Source organism: Pantherophis guttatus, chromosome 9 (genome assembly GCF_059756535.1).
Source record: "Pantherophis guttatus breed Tessera chromosome 9, ASM5975653v1, whole genome shotgun sequence".
Classification (NCBI taxonomy): Eukaryota; Metazoa; Chordata; class Lepidosauria; order Squamata; family Colubridae; genus Pantherophis; species Pantherophis guttatus.
In genome coordinates, this window is record NC_142071.1 from 16,460,459 (window position 1) to 16,480,910 (window position 20,452).

Sequence of the window (20,452 nt, forward strand, 5' to 3'; positions counted from 1 at the left end):
TCCTCCGCCTCCTCCTCCTTCCCGGCCCCTCGCTCGCATTCTCGACCCTCCCCGGGTGGGCTGAGCAGGGGACCCCTCCGGTCGCCGGAGCGAGCGACTTCCACCCGGACTCTCTCAGCCGCCGCCCAGCCTTCACCGTCCGGCGCCGCCTGGCCTTTTCCCGCCTCTCCGCGCTCCCTCGACGCCGCAGGAGGGGAAACTCCGTGGCGCCTCCGCCTCCCTTCCCGCGAGTGTCAAAACTTTTGTCGGGGCGGCGGCGGCGGCGGCGGGACGGGGCTGAGGCGGGAGGCCGGGCTGAGGCAGGCGGGGTGCGCGGAGCGGCCGCCCGCCGCACCGGGACCCCGCCGCACTATGCCTCAGCTGCAGCCCGCCGCCGCCGCCGGTGGAGGAGGAGGAGCGGGCGGCAGCGGCAGTAGCAGCAGCGGAGCCGGCAGCAGCAGCGACGACCTGGGCGCCCCGGACGAGCTCATCGCTTTCCAGGATGAGGGCGACGAGCAGGACAAGGGCGCCGGGGGGCGCGGCTCGGCTCATGGCGACCTGGACGAGCTCAAGTCCTCGCTCGTCCACGAGTCCGAGAACCGCGGCGGCAGCGCCTCCGGGTCCGACTCTGAGGTAAAAGCGCGAGGGCGGCGGGGAGAGGCGCGCGCGGGGCGGCCGGGGAGGGGGCGGAAATGGGGGGGGGCTGGTGTGTGTGTGGGGGGGTGAGATTCGCCGGGGGCGCTTTTGGCCGCGTCGTCTCAACCCCCTTTCTTTGTGTCTCCCCCCCCTCACCCTCCTCTTTCTATCCCCCCACCCCAGTCGGAGAGGCCGCCTCAGCCGCCGCGGGAAAGTTTCCAGAAGCCGCGGGACTCTGCAGCCGAAGGTAGCGAGCCATGGAGCCGTCCTGCGAAGTGCGGGGACGGGCGGGGAAGTGGGGCGGGCGGCCTGGCGACGACGACCTGCGCTTCTCCGTGGTGTTCCCGTCGTCTTCTGGGACGAGGAGGAGCTTCCCCGGGCCGGCCCTCCCGATCTCCTCCGGATTGCCTTCCCCGAATTGGGCCCTGATCCCGAGCTGGTTACTCTGGAAATCCGACGAGGGCGGCGAGTTTGTCTCCGGCCCTTATTTTTCTGAAAAGAGTTTCCTCTGCCCTGCCTGTGCGGGTTTCCTCGGTCGTCGGTCCGAGCGCGGAATCCTAATCCGGATTTGGAACCCCGCGCAGCGGAGGGTGGGGGGGCTGGTTCCCAAGTGAAGTTGGCCGTTTTAGCAAAGGCGCTGTTTGGCTGGAGCACGGGGGGGGGGTTCTCCTGCCTTTTTGCTTGCTTGCTTCCGCACAAAAGATAGAAACCTCCCCCCCCCCAAGTAATCCCAGCCAGCTAAAAAGTGGCTGACAATGGTTTTTGCTCTGGGACAGACCGTTTTTGGAATGGAAATTATCCGTGGGTAAGTGGGTTTAAAGTGGCAGCCGAGTCGCAGTGAAACGCGCAGATTGACGGGCTCTTGACTGTACGGGATTCTGCTCTTTAGTAGCTGCCTTTGAAGATCGAGGTACAGCTATCCTGAGGGGTCCTTGGATGCTTGCTTGTTTTCTTGTACAGGTTTCATTACCCAAACTAGGTGACATCATGAGTTCTAGTAACCATCATCAGTGCCAGTAACTCAAACTAGGCAACATCAGTAACACTGATAATGAATATGATAATGGGTAATGAAATGTCTGCAAAAAGCTAGGCAAGGTCAGAGAGCACCAAGGAACTCTCATTTCAACCTGAACTACAAATATTCTATATTAGCAGCAATCGTGCTTAGACTTTAGTGTTAAATTTGTAGGGCTGAGGAATACCTCCCATGACTCCTTGAAGTTACAAGATTTACTTTGAGTAAACAAAGCATATGGTGACCTATAGCTCTTTTAAAAAGTAGTACTTTTTGAATGTACATGGTAAATTTATCAGTGTTCTCAAACAAGAGGCACCATTTTACTTCTGAATGAAGAAGTTTAGGATCAGTGAGAGGAATAGTTTTAACGTTGTGCATGTTTATGCAGAAATGTTCTCTTAAATTCATATGAATGTATAGAATTGCTGCTTGACAAGGGAATAAGTCCCCTTGGCCTGGATTGGAATTATTTCAAAGTCAGTAGTAGGCTTTAGCCCAAATTTTTAAAAAGTGCATCACAGAACTTTGAATGGAAAAGTCAGAATTCACCCACTAGTGAGTTTCTAATTGTTCACGTAACTTAAAAAGTAAAGTCTACAAATTCCTTAATGATCCATTACAAAGGATCAATTTTATGAATACATTTATTTAAAACATTAAAATTAATACAGTTTATTTCTAAATATAGAAATTGCTGTGTGAAGTTTAAAGTATGTAAAGTGTTTACTCGGAAATAAGCGTTGCTTGGTTCAGGGAGAATTGCTTGCTGGTACTAAGTGTAAAATTAACCTAATATTAGGTGGATTCCTCCCTAAGTTTGTTTTTTTGCACATGGGGGTGGGGGGGGACAACTCTTATTGTTACAACTCCCTCATTTTAACAGCATACAGTAGGTGAAGTAAAAGTTATAATTAATGTTATTTGTGTAGAATTTTGGACTGCAGTTAATCTTGATAAATGATCCAGTGGTACTTTGGTGTGAGTGCAGACATTAAGACATGATTGCATAAATCTCTAGCTCATTGAATGAAAGGTGACAGACCTGCATATATTTCCTCAACTTTTGTCCCAAAGAAAAACTTTGGAAAGTTTGCAACTCTGCAGTTTGTATTAATGAATGGCCCATAGGGAGGAAAAATAGCTTTTTTATAAAAACTCATTACTTGGCAGTACATATTTATCATAGCAAGCCTGCATTTATCTAACATAGGTGCTTAGCATTATTAACTAAAAGAGTGAAGTTGTTTTCTAAGTGTTATTTGCATAACTGAAGATTGACCAAGCCATCCTGGACATTAAGCATTAAATTGCTGGAGGGTCCAAGTGCTGAGCCATTTTTTAAATTGTTTACTTTTGTGAATCTTTTCATGTGATTTATTGAGTAAATTATAGTTAAGCAAATTATAATTTGATGTTTTGTATGGGGAAAAAAGGACAATAGGTTTTGACTTAAAGCATTTGAATGAAACTTGTGATGTTATATTTTCTTGTGGATAAATATAACTATGAGATAAAGATCAACTTTTTTTAAAAAAAATTTTTTTTGATTTATATGCCGCCCTTCTCCAGAGACTCAGGGCGGCTTACAGTGCGTTAAGCAATAGCCTTCATACTTTTGTATATTTATACAAAGTCAGCTTATTGCCCCCACAAACTGGGTCCTCAATTTACCTACCTTAGAAAGGATGGAAGGCTGACTTTTTGATTAGTTGCTTGCTTTAATTAAAAGTACAGTAATTTCTGTTGTTTCAAATTCGTTTCAAGACATGAGTACTAGATAATAAAATGGAATAAATACAGTTTCATCTTGCTTAGTACTTTTTGCTTCAATGCTAATTTTTCTCTGCTTTGTGAGTTTTTCTTGAGTGTGATCTTGTATAATTGTTAGAGTTAGAATTTTAACTTTTGTAATTCATACAAACTTAAGTTGGTTGTTTTGCCATTTGTCAGGGGGTTTTACTCTCTGAATGTTTATAGCTAATATCTTCCTTCTTCCATAGTAATTAGAAGACAGCAAGATGGAGGTTTTTTTAAAGGGACTCCTTATCCAAGTTATCCTTTCTTGATGATCCCAGAGCTGGGAAGCCCTTACCTTCCTAGTGGAGCCTTGTCTCCAAGTGGTGCTCGAACAGTAAGTACTTTGTTTTGCAATATGTATAATTAATTTTTGTCTTCTTCTATGAAGGGGAATTTAAATTAGATGGAATGGTTTTAAATGCCCTTTAGCCCCACTGAAGGGTGTTGCTTTACATTTGGTATCTGACTATAATAAGCAGTCAGTCTTTTAAAGCTGGAAGTGTTAGAAATAGAACCCTTTCAGATAAGGAGTCTGAAATTAGGCAATCTCTTCTACACTTCTCTGCCAGATTTACAGCGTAATAATTTATAACATTGAAAATGTTTCACCACATTGGATATATTGAAGATAAATGTTTTCATAGGATTTTGTCTCATTTTGGCCCACCTATTCCACAGTTCAGAACAGTTTATTTGCATTTTCAGTGAATTGTTTATTTTGGAAAAGATGCTCCAGGTTTTTCTATGATGCAAAGTGGAATAAAATATATTTAATGAATAAAAAAATTCTGAATAGAATTCTGGATATGAAAAAGGAGGATGACTAGATGGCAGAGTTGGATTTAAAAGAAGGCTATTGGTGAAAAAAAGAACTATAGCATAATATTTTTAATTGCCACTTAGGAGCATGTATACAGGAAAGGTAGTGGGATAGGTTAGATCTGTACTAATACAGTGTAGATAAAATAAAAGGGAACTTAACTTTATCAGTTATCAGACATATGTTACTCTATATTTTCCAATGTTTTTCATAGAAACTTGGAAGAAAGTCTATTATGTCCTGGCATCTGCCCTATGGAATACAATCCCTCTAGAGATCAGATTGCTCCTGTCCCTGTTGGCCTTCCATAAGGCTCTGAGGAGAGGCTCTGTGCTTGAGTCTGGGATTCCCAAGAGTGGGGAGGAGCCTGTTTTTTGATTATGTTGAATGTTGGCTTGTGGCTTTGCAAATTTTTTTTCCTGACTGCTATGAGTTTTATATTTTTGTAGATATTTTTAGTATTATAAACAGTCCAGAGTCATGTACATGAGATAGGCTCTCATGTAAATCCACCAAATAAATAATTCTTGTTTTCCTTGGAATCTTAATTAGGACTATCAGGCTTGCAAAAAATCTAGATATCCATTAGGTAGTGGCAGAGAGGATTCTAGCTCTGAAGTTCTGCCTGCTCAATTTACTGTCAAGGACAGCATGCTCAATACCGTGGCTTATTCACACTGTCCTTTAACATAAGACTTTTGTTGAGTTTATTTTCACTTCCTAAATGTTTGCAAGCCTTATAAAACTTGTATACTACTTACAACAAACCTCTGAATTTTCTGCAGTATATGAAGTCCAGTCTATTGACTCTGCTGGCTGTGGTTGATGGAACTGTAATATAATGTAATAATACTTGGAAGCCAGGATTGAGAAAATCTGTTCTTAAGAGTGGCTCACGGCAAGTGATTGGCTAGGATATTGATCCTAAGTTGTAGATAGCTTGATGAAATTAGCAGTCATGGAAAAAAAATGTATTAGCAGTTACCATTCATGATAGTTTTATTTTATTTCTAGTATCAGAGCCAGAATGTCCTTGACTAGTAGCTGCTGGGGTATATTAGTTAGTTGTACTAATACTTTGTTTCCAGGTTTCCAGAAGTATCTTTTTGTGTTAGGTATACTGTGAAAGTTGCTCAGCAGAACTTACATAAAGCTTGAATGCTTAGTAAATAAGTAGAGTCCTAAGAATCTGGGAATGTCTATCTGGTTTATCGATGTAATCATAATAAATATCAATATAGTATTATCTGACATTTTTATTACCTGGCAATTAATTAAGACAGGAAACACTGTATTCTATTTTGGTAGCAGTAAGATCAGTAATGACATTAGTATCCAAACAAAATGTTAAATATAAATGTTTATTAATAATCATAGTTGTTATAAATTTTGAAGCATTCCCATATCATTCTAAGATATTACCACCATGATTTACTAATCATTTACTAAGCCATAGCAGCTGGATTCTCTCATTGTGGGAAAACTATAAAACTTCACCAACTTTGCTGGGTTTAAAGTAAGCTACTAGATTTGGGCCACAAAAATCCAGGCAATTGCTAGATGACAGTAAAATGTTTTTTTGTTGCCACTTCTTGGTTCAGAGTTTTGTAGCCCTGTGCTAAAGCCAAAGCAAACAAATCCCATTATGACTTAGCACTACATATGGACACAATATGTTTACAAGACATTCAAAGAACTTGGGGTAGTTATGTACATTGTCCTTTGTTTTACTCTTTTAATCATAGTTTGACTTGTCATGGTATGGAAGGTCAAGTGTATCCTCCAAAACCTTGATTTCTGTTAAGCATACCAAGGTTTATCTGGACACTATAGGCAAGATAGTGACCTCAAACTTTCTACCAGGCTCTTTCAAAAGAGCTTCCATGTGTCCTTGGGGACCAATAAACAATATGAGCATGCTGTACTTTGCAGGCATTCCTATACCATTCTAATTTTCTCCGAATTAATGGCTATATTATCATAAAGTTGCTGTTAATAAAGATTCAGATATGTTGACTCTAGCTAAGGTAAGCTATTATACTACAGTTCTAGTATAAAATATGCTTCTTAAGCACAATAAGTCCTATGCTGAATGGTTAAAAGAACTAGGTATGTTTAAGTTGCAAAAGTAAAGTTGAGTAGGGACATGATCTCTTCAAATATCCAGTGAATGAGTAATAGGATGAAATTTCAAGGATATAGATATAGATTATACATTAGGAAGATTTTTGGTGGCAAGAGCTGCTAATCATGGAATGAGCTACCAAATGGAGGGGTTTCTTTCCCTTTCCTGGAGATTTTCAAAAAAGGGCAGTAATTGATCAGGGATAGTGTAATGAATCCTTTGAAAGTGGTAAAAGAGGAAGTAAAAAAAGGATACAGTGAATCCTGAAATGTTCAGAGAATTGGACTTGGTGCCCTTTTACTTACCTTCCAGTCTAGGATTGTATGAAGCTGTGCAGCATAGGCTTTCCTCTTTGTTTTTAATAGTGGTAGCCATAGGGTATAATTCCAGTGCTTCTCAACTTCAGCACATGTTAATGTTGAGATTGAGAAACACTATTGTTTTATCTGAATTAATGCTGCTAACATCAATTTTTAATCAAAATATGAACTCCACTCTTTAAGCAGATTTATAATGTCTGATTAAAACTAGCTTCTAATAAAGCTATAGTACTGTAGATTTAATCCTATGCCACTAATTTCTCTCAGAATAGAAGGAAAAATTCATGGTGGAAAGGGAAAATACAATTATATGAGTTTTTAGCCCATCTCAACTCTGGTTAAAGACTTTACATATGGGTTAAAGTGAACAACTGATAAATTAAAAAACATACTCTTGGTCTCAATATTTTTAATTTAAAAATGAATATAATATCCAGATGTTTTAAATTGCTGCCTGAAGCACAAGTTTGTTATATAGAGTTTCCTTAGGAGCTTTTAACTGGTTAACTGAATTGATTAACAACTTCAAAGAAATTTCCTTTACATAAAAGAGCCTTGGTAGTACAGTGGACTAAAGCACCCTGTTATTAAGACCAGCTGCCTGCAATTACTGCAGGTTCGAATCTCACCAGGCTCAAGGTTGACTCAGCCTTCCATCCTTTCTAAGGTAGGTAAAATGAGGACCCAGATTGTGGGGGCAATAAGCTGACTTTGTATAAATATACAAAAAGGATGAAGGCTATTGCTTAACGCATTGTAAGCCGCCCTGAGTCTCCGGAGAAGGGCGGCATATAAATCAAATAAAATAAATAAATAAATAAATAAAAGTAAAAAGTTGTTCAGTTTTTTCCCCTTTAGGTGCATGTAAGATTTCAGATTTTTTCTTTATATTTGCATACATTTTGGTTATATAAGATTTCTGAATACCATTTGGTTTATTTGTTTTGATTTACATAAGGAAATGTTAAAAATAGAGAAATAATAGTTTATTGGTCTTACAGGTTATAGTATTTTTTGTTAATAAAAATGACAAAATAAAGCTTAAGATATCCTCAGTAAACATCTAGAAAATATCATATTAATAGTTCAAAGAGAAATTAATCATTGTATTATTTTTCCTTTTTCTTTGGGAGAGAATAATTGGGAGCACAGTTTAGCAGTGACTTAATACATCACTCTAAATTTTGACTGGCAAAATAAACACGTGGTAGTACAGTGGTTTAATGCACCCTGTTATTAACACAGCTGCCTGCAATTTCTGCAGGTTCGAATCTTACCAGGCTCAAGGTTGACTCAGCCTTCCATCCTTTCTAAGGTAGGTTAAATGAGGACCCAGTTTGTGGGGGCAATAAGCTGACTTTGTATAAATATACAAAAGTATGAAGGCTATTGCTTAACGCATTGTAAGCCGCCCTGAGTCTCCGGAGAAGGGCAGCATATAAATCAAATTTTAAAAAAATAAAAATAAAAGAATTATGACATAGACAGATCTTGCAACTATCTCTTGTTTGTTCTGCTTTTCTCATTTAAGAGGAGACTTAAGCCATTTAAAAGCTGTTAATGGGCTGACATTGTGTGTCCCCGCAGACATTTTAAAAAGTGATTAAGCAAATTGACCAAGCGTTAGACAGTAAATTGAATTCTCTAGAGGCCAGCCCCCCCAGTGTTCCAACTCCAATTCCAAATTCTACAGATGCCATAACCCTCAGGAGCTCATTGTGTTTTGTGGCCATTAGAGATTCCCTACCTGCTTCCTTATCATGTGAATCTATTATTCTCCTTTGAGTTGTCCATGAACATTTTATCAATTTCCTCAGCAAGTATCACCAGTCTTGTGGCTTTACTGCCTTTGGATTAATCCATAAATTCGAAAGATAGATGTAATGACATAAAGTTTTATTATACTTCCAGAAGAAGTAAAAGTGCATTTTCCTTGTGCTATTTAAAGGAAAATTCATTTTCCTCAAATTTAGATTGATGGTGATCCTGGGCCTTTTAAATTTCTAGAACTTCAGAGCCCCATTGGCCATGCCAGATTACGAATGATAGGAAATGTTATCTTAGAAAGCCCTAAGTCCCCTACTTGGAAATTTAATTATATGCAGACATTTCATAGCAGGTATAATCTTAAAACAAACATTACCTGAGTGTTTGTATAAGAAGATTAACCATTTTCTAAAAATTTGCCCAGTTAAATTAAGAGTTCACTTTTGCTTATAAAAACAGTTTAAACTGATAGAATTTTGTAGCAGTAGTGATGAATGGATTCTTGAAGACCACTTGCAGAGTGGTTACAATAAATTGATAGCAGTTGTACTATTTTTATATGGAGATCATTAGAAATCATTTTATTCAACTTGTCTGTGATACCTGGATTATTGTTATTTATGTAAGAGCAGGCTTGTTTTGTCTGAATCTGTCTTTTATTTAGATCATTTCTTTCGACTGAAGATGTCCCTTCTTTTAGAGGTAAAATGGCCAGAGACCAACAAGTCCTAATGTGCCACAGTGCATGTGGACTGCTTTCTAAATTCTTGAATTATGTGTAAATGCAATCGATTATCTAATTGTTCTAAAATTCTGTTCCACAGAATTTCCTGCTGTAGGCTTGGGGACATAAGGACTGTTTTCCTTTTATTGTTGCTCTTTAATTGTGAAATTCCAAGTAATTCTTACAGTTTGCTGTAATATGATTTATCATTGTAAATCTTAACTGATAAGGAATTAAGATGAAGATGTACTGTTCCCCCCACGGTTATTAAAAGTGATGTAGCCAAAATTGCCTCATGTTACATTGAATCAGATACTGGAATGGAAGAAAATTAATATTTTTATATTGTACTTGTTTTAAAATCAGTATAGAGTATGTGTTTGTAAAATGAATGTTTGCTCTTAGAATGTTAAGAATGAATTCAGAGACCGTGTTTCTCTGAAACTAGGACCTGTCCAGATAATAAGCCCAATTGGGCTTTCGAGCGCATGCACTAAAATAAGCCCCCCCCAAAATAAGCCCGCCCAAACTACTTAGACACGTGCAGCTGCTGTGCAAACATGACATGAGGAGGTGAGGCTGGAGATGGGGGAAAGGGAGGGGGAACATGCCCCACACACACCTGCCATCCACATGAAATGTCCTTGCGGAGGCCACTCCCGCAAACCCTTGCTCATACGCCCCTTCTCTTAGTGGCGGCTGCAAAGAGCAGCCGCAAAAAAAAAAAAACCCACCTCCTGCCAGCCCTAGCCCTGTCAACCTGCGACTGGGGGGAGGAGGACTGGCGCTGGAGCTCCAAGTAGTGGCCGGTGCGGGCTGTCTGCGCAGCCATGAAACGGGATTGGCGTGGCCGGTTCTTGCCTGCAGCATTGCCATCGAGGATTGGGTCAGAGCCGCTGCTCCCTGAGATCAGCAGGCCAGATTTTGGTGAGCCGGACGCACTCTCTTCTCCCGAATGCCACTCGGGAGAAGAAGAGAGAGAGGAGGCACTGTGAGAGAGCCCATTTCTGACATTTTTTTCTTCCCGGGCGGCGGCAGCATGTTCAGCTCCCTGAATCTGGTTTGCTGATCTCGGCCAGTGAGGGGGAGTGGCAGGTGGGGCGCCAGAGAAGCGAGATGCATGGAGCGAGACAGGGCTCCCCTTGCCGTCTCTTCTCCCCCCCTCACTGAGCATGGCAGGAGCTGGAAGTCAGGTAAGACACATGTCTCGCTTCTCCAACATGGCTGCGCAGACAGCCCGCACCAACCACTGCTCGGAGCTCTGGCGCCAGTTCCCCTCCCCCCAGTCCCAGGTTGATAGGGCTAGGGCTGGCAAGAGTTTCTTTGCGGCCACTCTTTTTGCGGCCGCCACTAAGAAAAGGGGCGTGCGAGCTAGGGTTTGGAGGAGCAGTCTCCATGAGGCCGTTCCATGTGGATGGCAGGTGCATGTGGGGCATGTTTCCCCCCTTGCCTCCTCACCTTGTGCTGTTTGCATGGGAAGCAACAAAAAAGCTGCCACGATTGCTGGAGGCAGCGGCCTGAGTGGCACTGGCGAAGCAGCTGGTTGGTGCTCCGGCACCAGTCCCCCTGCTGTGGGCCGAGGTTTAGGGGCCTCCTGCACCTCAAAAATAATAAGACCCCCTCTTATTTTCAGGGAAACACGGTATTTCTAGGTAAGTGTTTATAAAGGATTTTAACTCCAAGCTCCTGAAGCTGAATTTGTGATGCCATAGGAAATAGCCTGGGTTCATGTTCATGTTAACCAGTTGATCATTTTGTTTTTAATTTAACGTTGTAAGTCACATTTTATGATTTAGTACATAAATGATACAGTCTGTTCCTCTGCTGAAGAATTTGTACTTTCAAAACATTCTAATATTTTAATGAAATTCCTTTTAGGTCCTACCCCCCTGAAGCAGCAGAAAACAAACTTCATTGAAAGCTACATACATTTCTTACACTGGAAAATTATAATACATTTTTATTGCTAGGAAACAAAATATTTCTTGACAGTTTTCTAATACTGAAAATATAGTTACTTCAAAGAATTGAATTGATGGAATCTTCTTATATTTACAAGAAAAAGATGGTGTTCTCAAGGGAATGTGTGGCATGCAAAATAAATTCAGTTGGCAAAATTGTGGTAAGATATTGAGAAAATCTGCAGTTTTCCAGGTTTTTTTCCTTAGGCTGTATTTGTGCTCATCGTTAAACTGTTCAATTTAGTCTTCAATGGGGTTTATTATTATTATTATTATTTGAATTTGTATACCGCCCTACTCCCGAAGGACTCAGGGTGGTGAACAGCCAAAAGATAAAATACATATAATACAAATGTTAAAAAACCATTAAAATATAATTAAACAATTTGGCCCAGAAAACAAAATTTAAAACACCCCAAATTTATAAGATAAATATAAAATTTAAAACAGTTTAAAAGAGAGGTTAGGCCAGGCCGGCCTGCTGGAAAAAAACCATTAAAATATAATTAAACAATTTGGCCCAGAAAACAAAATTTAAAACACCCCAAATTTATAAGATAAATATAAAATTTAAAACAGTTTAAAAGAGAGGTTAGGCCAGGCCGGCCTGCTGGAATAAGAATGTTTTGAGGGCACGGCGGAAAGCGCGCAGATCCCGGATCCTCCGTATCTGCGGGGGGAGCTTGTTCCAGATGGCGGGTGCCCCCACAGAGAAGGCTCTCCCGCTGGGGGCCGCCAGTCGACACTGACCGACGGCACCCTAAGAAGCCCCTCTCTATGGGAGCGTACTGGTCGGTGAGAGGCTACTGGTGGCAGAAGGCAGTCTCGTAGATACCCCAGTCCTAAGCCATGGAACGCTGTAAAAGTGGTAACCAAAACCTTGAAGCGCACCCGGAAGACCACCGGGAGCCAGTACAGCTCGTGCAGGGAGGGGGGTTCACATGGGAGCGCCACGTCGCTCCCATAACCACCTGCGCAGCCGCATTCTGGACCAGCTGGAGCCTCTGGGTGCTCCTCAAGGGGAGCCCCATGTAGAGAGCATTGCAGTAGTCCAGGGAAGTGACGAGGGCATGAGTGACCGTATTTATTGAGTCCCGATCCAGAAAGGGACGCAACTGGCGAATCAGGCAAACCTGATAAAATGCCCTCCAGGCCACAGCCGTCAAATGCTGTTCTAAAGATAGCTGTGAGTCCAGGAGGACACCCAAATTGCGAGCCCTCTCCGTGGGGGCCAACGACTCGCCCCCAATAGTCAGTGATGGCACCAACTGACTATATCGGGATGTCGGAAACCACAGCCACTTGGTCTTGGATGGGTTAAGCCTGAGTCTGTTTCTCCCCATCCAGATCCGTACAGCCTCCAGGCACCAGGACATCACTTCAAGGGCATCATTGGGGTGGTCCAGGGTGGAGATGTACAGCTGAGTGTCATCAGCATACTGGTGGTACTTCACCCCGAAACCACGGATGATCTCACCCAGCGGCTTCACATAAATGTTGAACAGAAGGGGCGAGAGGACCAACCCTTGTGGCAAATCATATACAAGGGGCCTCGGGGTTGACCTCTGTCCCCCCTGCCAACACAAATTGCACCCGGTCGGAGAGAAAGGAGGAGAACCACCGCAACACGGTGCCCCCCACCCCTAACTCTTCCAGCCGGTGCAGCATGATACCATGGTGGATGGTATCAAAAGCCGCTGAGAGGTCTAATAGGACCAGGACAGAGGACCTGTCCCAAGCCCTCCAGAGATCATCAACCAATGCAACCAATGCCGTTTCCGTGCTGTACCCGGGCCTGAAGCCCGACTGGAACGGATCCAGATAAGCCGATTCATCCAGGTACTGAGGGAGCTGCTGTGCTACCACACTCAACAACCTTCGCAACAAAGCGAAGGTTGGAGACTGGACAGTAATTAGCCAACACTGCCAGGTCCAGGGAAGGCTTCTTGAGGAGAGGTCTCACCACCGCCTCTTTTAAACAGCATTGTTGAACAATAACTGCTTTAGTTATGATTTTGCTGCTTCCATAATGCCAGAAGAGTGGTTCCTATTCTTTAGGATTTCTCTCTAATCTCAGCATTATAGAATTGTCACTTTTTTTGTACTGCAACCTGTTAGTAATTCTGAGTCAGGTAAATTTCACTTTAGGGAACATTCTCCAGCTTTTTTCCCCAGTAGTGGACTGCTGCCAGTTTGGACCATTTCTGGCGAACCCGTAATTCCGACGATCAGCTGGCCCCGCCCACCCGCCTCTGCCCTATCCTGTCCTATATTTCCTTCTTTCTGGCTCAGCTGATTTGCGCGGCACAGGGCTGTCTTAGAAGGTAAGCAGATGAGCTTCAAATTGCTGTATTTTGAACGCTGCTTGCAAGCGTGTTAGGCGTGTGTGCACGCTCACAGAACCGGTTGTTAAACCGGTTGCAGCTCACCACTGACTTCCCCCCCCTCAGTAAAATAATTAAGATTTAATCTTCTATATAAAGGATCAGTTAATACCAGTGTATATTGATACTCAAAAGTTACCGAAACCAAGCCACATCAGCCATTTTCCCTGCTTGCGATAACAGAGTATATCATATAAAAACAAGTTACATATTTTAAGTTATTTAAGGAGCTGCTTTCTTTCTGCTTTGTTTTAATACATTCAGATCTTTTTAGTTAATTTGTGGGAGCAATTTTAAAAGGTTAGATAGAAAGCCTGACTGCTTTGTCTCTGGGGACACTTTTTTTCCTCTTGATGAAAAGTCTGTTTCTTATTTAGAGTTATTGTTTTGTTACATTCTTAACCTTGCTGTAACTGCTTCAGGCATGAGATAAACCCCAAGTTCTATGTTGCATGGGAAGAAAAAAAAACTCTTGAGATGAGTTGCAGCTGCTTTCTCACCTAATAAATGCAGAATGATAGTGCCCAGGCATTCATTTCCTTCTTTCCTTCCTTCCTTCCTTCCTTCCTTCCTTCCTCCCTCCCTCTGGATCTCACTATATGTAGATAACAAGGTAACTTCTATTAATAGAATAACTGAACTCCTATGGTATCTATTACTATCACAGTTCCAATAATTGAAATAAATGCTATAGGTAAACAGGGTTGTAGTATTTTATTTTTCCTCCTGTGTTTTGCAGACCATGTAGTTTACTTTCTGCTACTAGAGAGCGAGATGTGATAATCTTTCTGAGATCAAATATTTTACTAATAGGTAGGGGAGGAGGTGCATAAGTAACAGGCCTGGCCCAAGAGCAACTATGCAAGGAAGCAGAGAATGGGTTATGTTCAGTAGGAAGTTGATAGAATAGCTGGAAGTCAGTGCAATTAAATCATTTGGCACAGTCCTTACTGAAGAGATAATAGAAATGGATGCATGGAAAAGATGTGAACTTAGCAGTACTTGAATGGGAATGCTGTAAAAATTGCAGATGTAGGAAGTGAGTGAAGTTTCTAATACTTCTGGCAAAAAGGATAACTATGCATTAAAAGAAGGTTTCCTCTGCCCATAGTAGTCTAACACTGCCTCATTTAAAGTTCTATTGCTACAGTGCGTTGCAAGAGTGTGCATTTGTCTGCATATACACATACATACACATGTATATGCATTTCTCTTTATGTAAAAGGAGATAATTATCTCCAGGATTATTAAAAAATATTACTTGAGCCCAACAACAGGTATTTTTAGGTGCAGTTGTCTTTTCATTTGCATGTCCTCTGCTGTTCCATTATTGCCACTGTTTTCTTCTGTTCATTTTGGTGGAGGGTATTTTTGGTTTGGTTGGTTTGAGTTTTGATCATTTGATGTTCCTGGTAATTGGTTAGTGAACGGAGTCAACTTGATTCATATTCTTTTCACATATTTTCAGATATTTTTTATTGTAAAAGGGAATAATGCTGGCTTGTTCTTTTTTTGAATTGCTAATTAGGGATGTATACCGGTAAATACCTGAAAGAGCTCCCTGCTGTCTTCGTATGTATGTGCATGCACAGCCACTTTCTTTGTTTTTTACTTCCCCCCCTAAAAAAGTGGCTGTGCATGCACATTCATGCACAGACAGCTGTGAGCAACTTCCAAGATGGCCATGTGATCCTAGAAAAAGATGTAACTGTGGTAACAGTTGCAGAAGAAGTGTTTCATACATGCTGCAGCATGTTCTAAACCACTTCTTCCAAAGAATTTACATAGTCCTCTTGCTTGCCTTCTAGACAGAGGGGCTGGGCTAACTGGAGTATCATGGGAATTACAACCCATCAGACTGAAGACATCAGATCAGACGAAGAAAGGTTCATCTATATGAAATCACTGGATGAGAATGGCAGGGAAACATAGCTTACTGTAAGCTGCTATGCCAGTGAACTCAGTGATGAATCATGGAATGCTTCTTTATAGTCAATAATTGGATGAAGGGGCATATCTTTAAAATCAACCTAGATTGTTGAAAAAATACTGGCATAGTGAGGAGGCTTACTAGGCTAGAAATGCCTGCTTGGATTGGCTTGGCAGTCATTACTTGTTGACCTACTGGACTCAAGTTCACTTCTGGGGTCCTAAATGATAGCATTCTACTGTTCTTCCATTATAGTGGAATCTTCTGTATTAGTCTGTTGCTTGCACATTCTACATAGTGTTGCATTTGAAACTGTCTTGGAAACTAGCTAAGACAAAATTAGGTTATTTATTAATATCTGTTTTCCTGCTAATTTATCTCTGAGTCATGAATTGTTCTTATTTTTACAGGACCTAATAAGTTAATTTCCAATTATATCAGAAAGCCTTTATATGTGAACTCTTTTCAGTGCTCAAGATGGCTGGTGAAATGTTGCTTCATGAAAAAGTAGTCAGACAGCCATTTCTATAACATGTTTGAAACTGGGGATTTTTGTTGTTGCTGTTTTTGTTTTAGTATATTCCTGCAGTTCCCAAACTTGGGTCAGGGAATTGCAGTGTACTCAAAGGGCATTGTGGAATATCAATCTACTAGCCAAAATTAATTCACAGTTTTGGCCTAGGGATGTCATGAAATAATTGCCAAAGGTACCGTAACTGAGAAAATTTTTGGCAGCTCTGGTGTAATTCTATTGTTTTCAGATGTACTGCATTTAATAGTGAAACTTTGCTTTTAACAGTGAAACTTTGTGAAAAAGAACTCTACAGATATTTAAAATATATATGAAAAAGTTATAGGATTATTTGTCATTATTTTAAGTCTGCTTTCGGCAATATTCAAAATCCTTGCATCTCCACTGGCCTGTAGGCCTAAGAAATTAGAATTGAACTTTTTGGGTAGGGAGCAAAATTGCCATCTATTTCTTATTTTGATAAGTGTTTGCTCTACTATCAAAATGTTTACTTTCGATAAATATGAATTTTCACATTTTTAATAATTATTATGATTGTAATAGTAAATGCTGGGAGAGGTTAATATAGACCACAATTACAGACAGGTAACAGACATTGGAAGCACTCTGTGAAATTGATTGTACAGTATTTGTCCAGTAGAAAAACAATGGTTAAAGTAGAAGAAGTGCTAGCAAAAATAGCTTACTAGTGGACTTGTATTGTTTCTGGAAAGGATTTGGAGGGAGGTAAGGCACTTTATTGAGGCTCAGTTAAGAGAGAGGTTTTCCTAATCCTTTCCTAAAAGCAAAAAAATATACATTGTTTTTATTTTTATCCATCATTTGACAAGGGATCATTTACAAACCTGGCATATATATATGACTTCGTGACTTTTGAAAAGAAATCCAGAAATTCAGTGATATGATCACTGTCAGGTAAAAGTGCCTTTGTTGGCTGAAGAGTTTAACAGAAAAATCCTCCTTTTAGGGTCTGTTTCTGAAAAAAAAAACAGCAGTAGTTGCTGATGAAGGGCTAGTGTATGGTGTTTAGGAGCCCAGGTGTTTGGCAGTATGGAAATATTGTGTTACTCACACACCTCTAGGTTACATTCTCTCCAAATCCTTTTCCATTGTTCTGGTATTTTCCCTTGTTCTCCCATAACTAAAGCAACTAAAGCCTGCTTATCTTGCAGCAGTAAAGTTAACAGAACAATCATTCTTTGAGTATGAACATGGCTTTGCCAAGTGATGAATAACATGGGAATCACCTATTATTATCTTAAGTTGGGAACAATATAGATCTGGCTCTCAAGAGAACAGGTTGAAACTAGATTGAGTAGCTGTTAGGGTAACTAATCCACAATATGCATTCCTAGAGGTGCACACCTTTTTCTTCTGGCTGACCTTTTTCACGTTTAATTAAATGCAACATTGCCAGCCTTCTAGAGAAAGTATTGATATTTGAACATTTATTTTAGCTGCATTTGTTGCAGGCAGCTAAAATAAATGGAAATATGATGCAACTCCATCAAAGCACAGACAGTTTTAAATTTTAGTAGAATGCTTGATGATGGGGCTTAGAAATTCAATAATAATTGAATTTGTGGCATCTTAAAGATTAATACATTTATTATAAAGAAGCTTTCATGGACTGAAGCTTATGTTATAATAAATATGTTAGTATTTAAGGTGCCACAAGACCATGCTGTTTCTGCTGTAACAGACTAATTTAAGTCTGTTACAGACTAATCTAGGAATTCGGTATTCTACGTTAATTACAATTCCATTAATCTAGGCATGAGGCATAGAGGGTTGGATGCATTAAATTTGCTGTCACTATTGGCTTTTTAAAAATTTCTAAAACTCATGGTTTTAAAAATTATTACAAGTTGTAAAAAGTATGTACCATCACAATAATATGGACAAATATCTTGTAATAATCGAATCAAAATGCCATTCTAGAATACACTAGTTATCAGCTCTGTTAACAACTAATTTAGATTTGCATTTTTTTAAAAAGACAATCCATACTTCTGATAAAATATTGGACATAAGTTTCTAGAGTTTGGTTAGTAGTTCATGTTTCAGTATTAGGTTATTCCTGTTCAATATCTTGACATGACCTGTTGAAATTTCCAACCTGTTGAAATTCTGCACCATACACCAAGTTAATATTTGGAGAAAGTGTTGCAAGTAATCCAATAAATTATAACAAAGAGATTGTGTTAATTTAAAAGGATTTAAAGGAATACTCAAAATCCACATTTTTTTGTATTTTTTATGTATTATACACATGTTGAACAATTCTTTCTTCTCTCTGTTTTCTTTGAAGACAAAGAAGATGAGAATTTTAGGTAATTGTGAGGAATGATGAAGTTTGCAGAAAATTTAAAAAGATGTTTCCTATTATTCAACATTCTGGCTTTTTGTTTGCTGTATCATCATGGTTGTTGGCTAATCATTTACCTTCAATTTTTGACTAAACAATATTTACAAGATGTTTCTTCCCAGTTCCATTCCAACTTAGAGCAACAAAATTGCTCCAGGCTACCCTTCATTGTATTTCATTTTAAGGGGCCTTATTTGAGGGGTGATGCATGCATGCTATTCTGTGCAGCTGGTTTTAGTTATTTCGCTAAACTATTGTTTCCCTCCTGGATTGACTTCGTTAAGGAGTGAAAGAACTAGAACATACAATGGTTCATCCTGGGATTCAGACAGCTCTATTATTATTAGTTTGAAATATTTTGAAGCAAGTATATATGAAAATTAATCATTTCAGAGGAGTGGAATATAGTATGCCAGTCTTCTCTTCCACAGGGATAAATGTAAGATCTGTAAAAGACAAATCATTGACTGCTTCTCACAATATTCTGATCATAAGGAAAGGAATGAATATGCAACAGTTCCTATGTCTTAGGTTAATGCAAATACTAGGCCTTTCAGATCAGTTAATGTAAAGATGGGGGGGGGAGAATTCTATTGTGAGATAGTTTGGGAAAAAATGCTATTAATTAGTCAGCCAATCCTCTTATAAGATAGGATTGTTTAGGAAGAGTTTCACTTGAAAGAAATAACTGTCGATAGCTTGCTCAGGAACTGCTTTAATTTTGCATCATTGTGTAGTTAATATTTGTCTTCTTGCATTTTTGTCTTCCTTCCCCTAACAGTAGCCTGGTTATGGTTAATGATGTTTTATTGGGTCACTTTAGAACAGAATTCAAAATTCATGATTCTCAGGTCACTTTCTGTGGCCTAAAATCATACTTCATACCTCTTGAGGAAGCTGCACAGGGAGGCCATGGTACTGAATATGACATAGAAAAGCAAGCTGGACCCCAGGAAGAACTCCAGAAAGACAAACAGCTTGTCTCAGATGCACAGTTGATGCCTGTGACCTCTTGTGCCAGTCAGTGCTGCTCTTGGGAAATCCCCCCTATGCCTTTACTGTGCAGGAAACGCCTTCTGAGACTGGGCGAAACTGTTGTGCAGGAGTAGTAGAGAATTAGGACTTAGCCAGATTAGGAAAGATGATCAGGAAAAGAAGTGCTGCTGCAAAGGTATTTCTGCAGCCAAATAGAGAGTAAAGAAAGTAGAAAAAACTCTGCTCAGTAAGAAAAAAGGAGAAAAGGGGAGGATTTAGACAGCCCTTAATAAGATGAGTTTCCCAGATTATATGGTCCTAGTTATGTTCTTGGAAAAAGTTAGTTATCAAATAACCATAATGAATGGTTCTGGGTAATAAAAAATGCATCAAGTTAAATGGCCATAGTGGAATAATTCTTGTTTCTCAGGTAGTTCTGAGTCACAGTTTTTTATTTAATAAATCTATGTTTAATAGCATACCATTGCTATTAAAGTTTCTTCTCCATTGGTGACTTACTAGAAATTTTCATACCAATTTATGCAAAGACTTCAGCATTGGTGACCTCCAACTAATAAACTAATCCTCATGCAGAACCTGTGATGATATGAGTCCGATACGACGCTATGAGACTCTTTCATCATATCAAATTCTACATTCAATCCATATTCCAACAAGCCAGTTACTAAGGTAAAAAGCCAGAATGCTGTGCTCTTTTTCTGAAGATTTTGTTTCTTTAGCCATCACTTAAGTAGCTCTGGAATCATAAGAGGCCGAAGGACTATTGACACCATCCAATTTAATCCCCATTTTGAAGCAGGAATCAAAATTAAAACATCCCTAACAAATAGCTGAAGATGTCTGGTGGAATTATCTTACATTGGTACGTTATCAGGACAGATAGTGGTTATTGTAATGTTTGGGGGCTAAACTAAAGTCCTGTGGTGAAATGCTTTTTACTGTGTCTATGTAACACTATTTTATTTTGTAGTTGTTTTATTACATGTCTTTGCATTGTTCATTGTATGAAGAACATTAATCAATTAGTCAAGTCATTTTCAGTAGAGAACATGAATTTATTCATTTGTATTCTTAAAACATAGCAGTAGCTGA

At 40.1% G+C, this 20,452-nt stretch overlaps 1 protein-coding gene across 1 annotated transcript in view; it reads left to right on the forward strand.

The window, feature by feature from the left end:
- The first annotated feature begins 59 nt into the window (after positions 1 to 59).
- Positions 60 to 20,452, forward strand: part of TCF7L1 (transcription factor 7 like 1) — a 97,264-nt gene continuing 76,871 nt past the window's right edge. Inside the window, exons 1-3 of the mRNA XM_034436973.3 lie at positions 60 to 612; positions 799 to 862; positions 3,637 to 3,767. Of these exons, the coding sequence (XP_034292864.1) occupies positions 352 to 612; positions 799 to 862; positions 3,637 to 3,767 (456 nt within the window). The 5' untranslated portion in view covers positions 60 to 351. The remainder of the gene's footprint in view (positions 613 to 798; positions 863 to 3,636; positions 3,768 to 20,452) is intronic.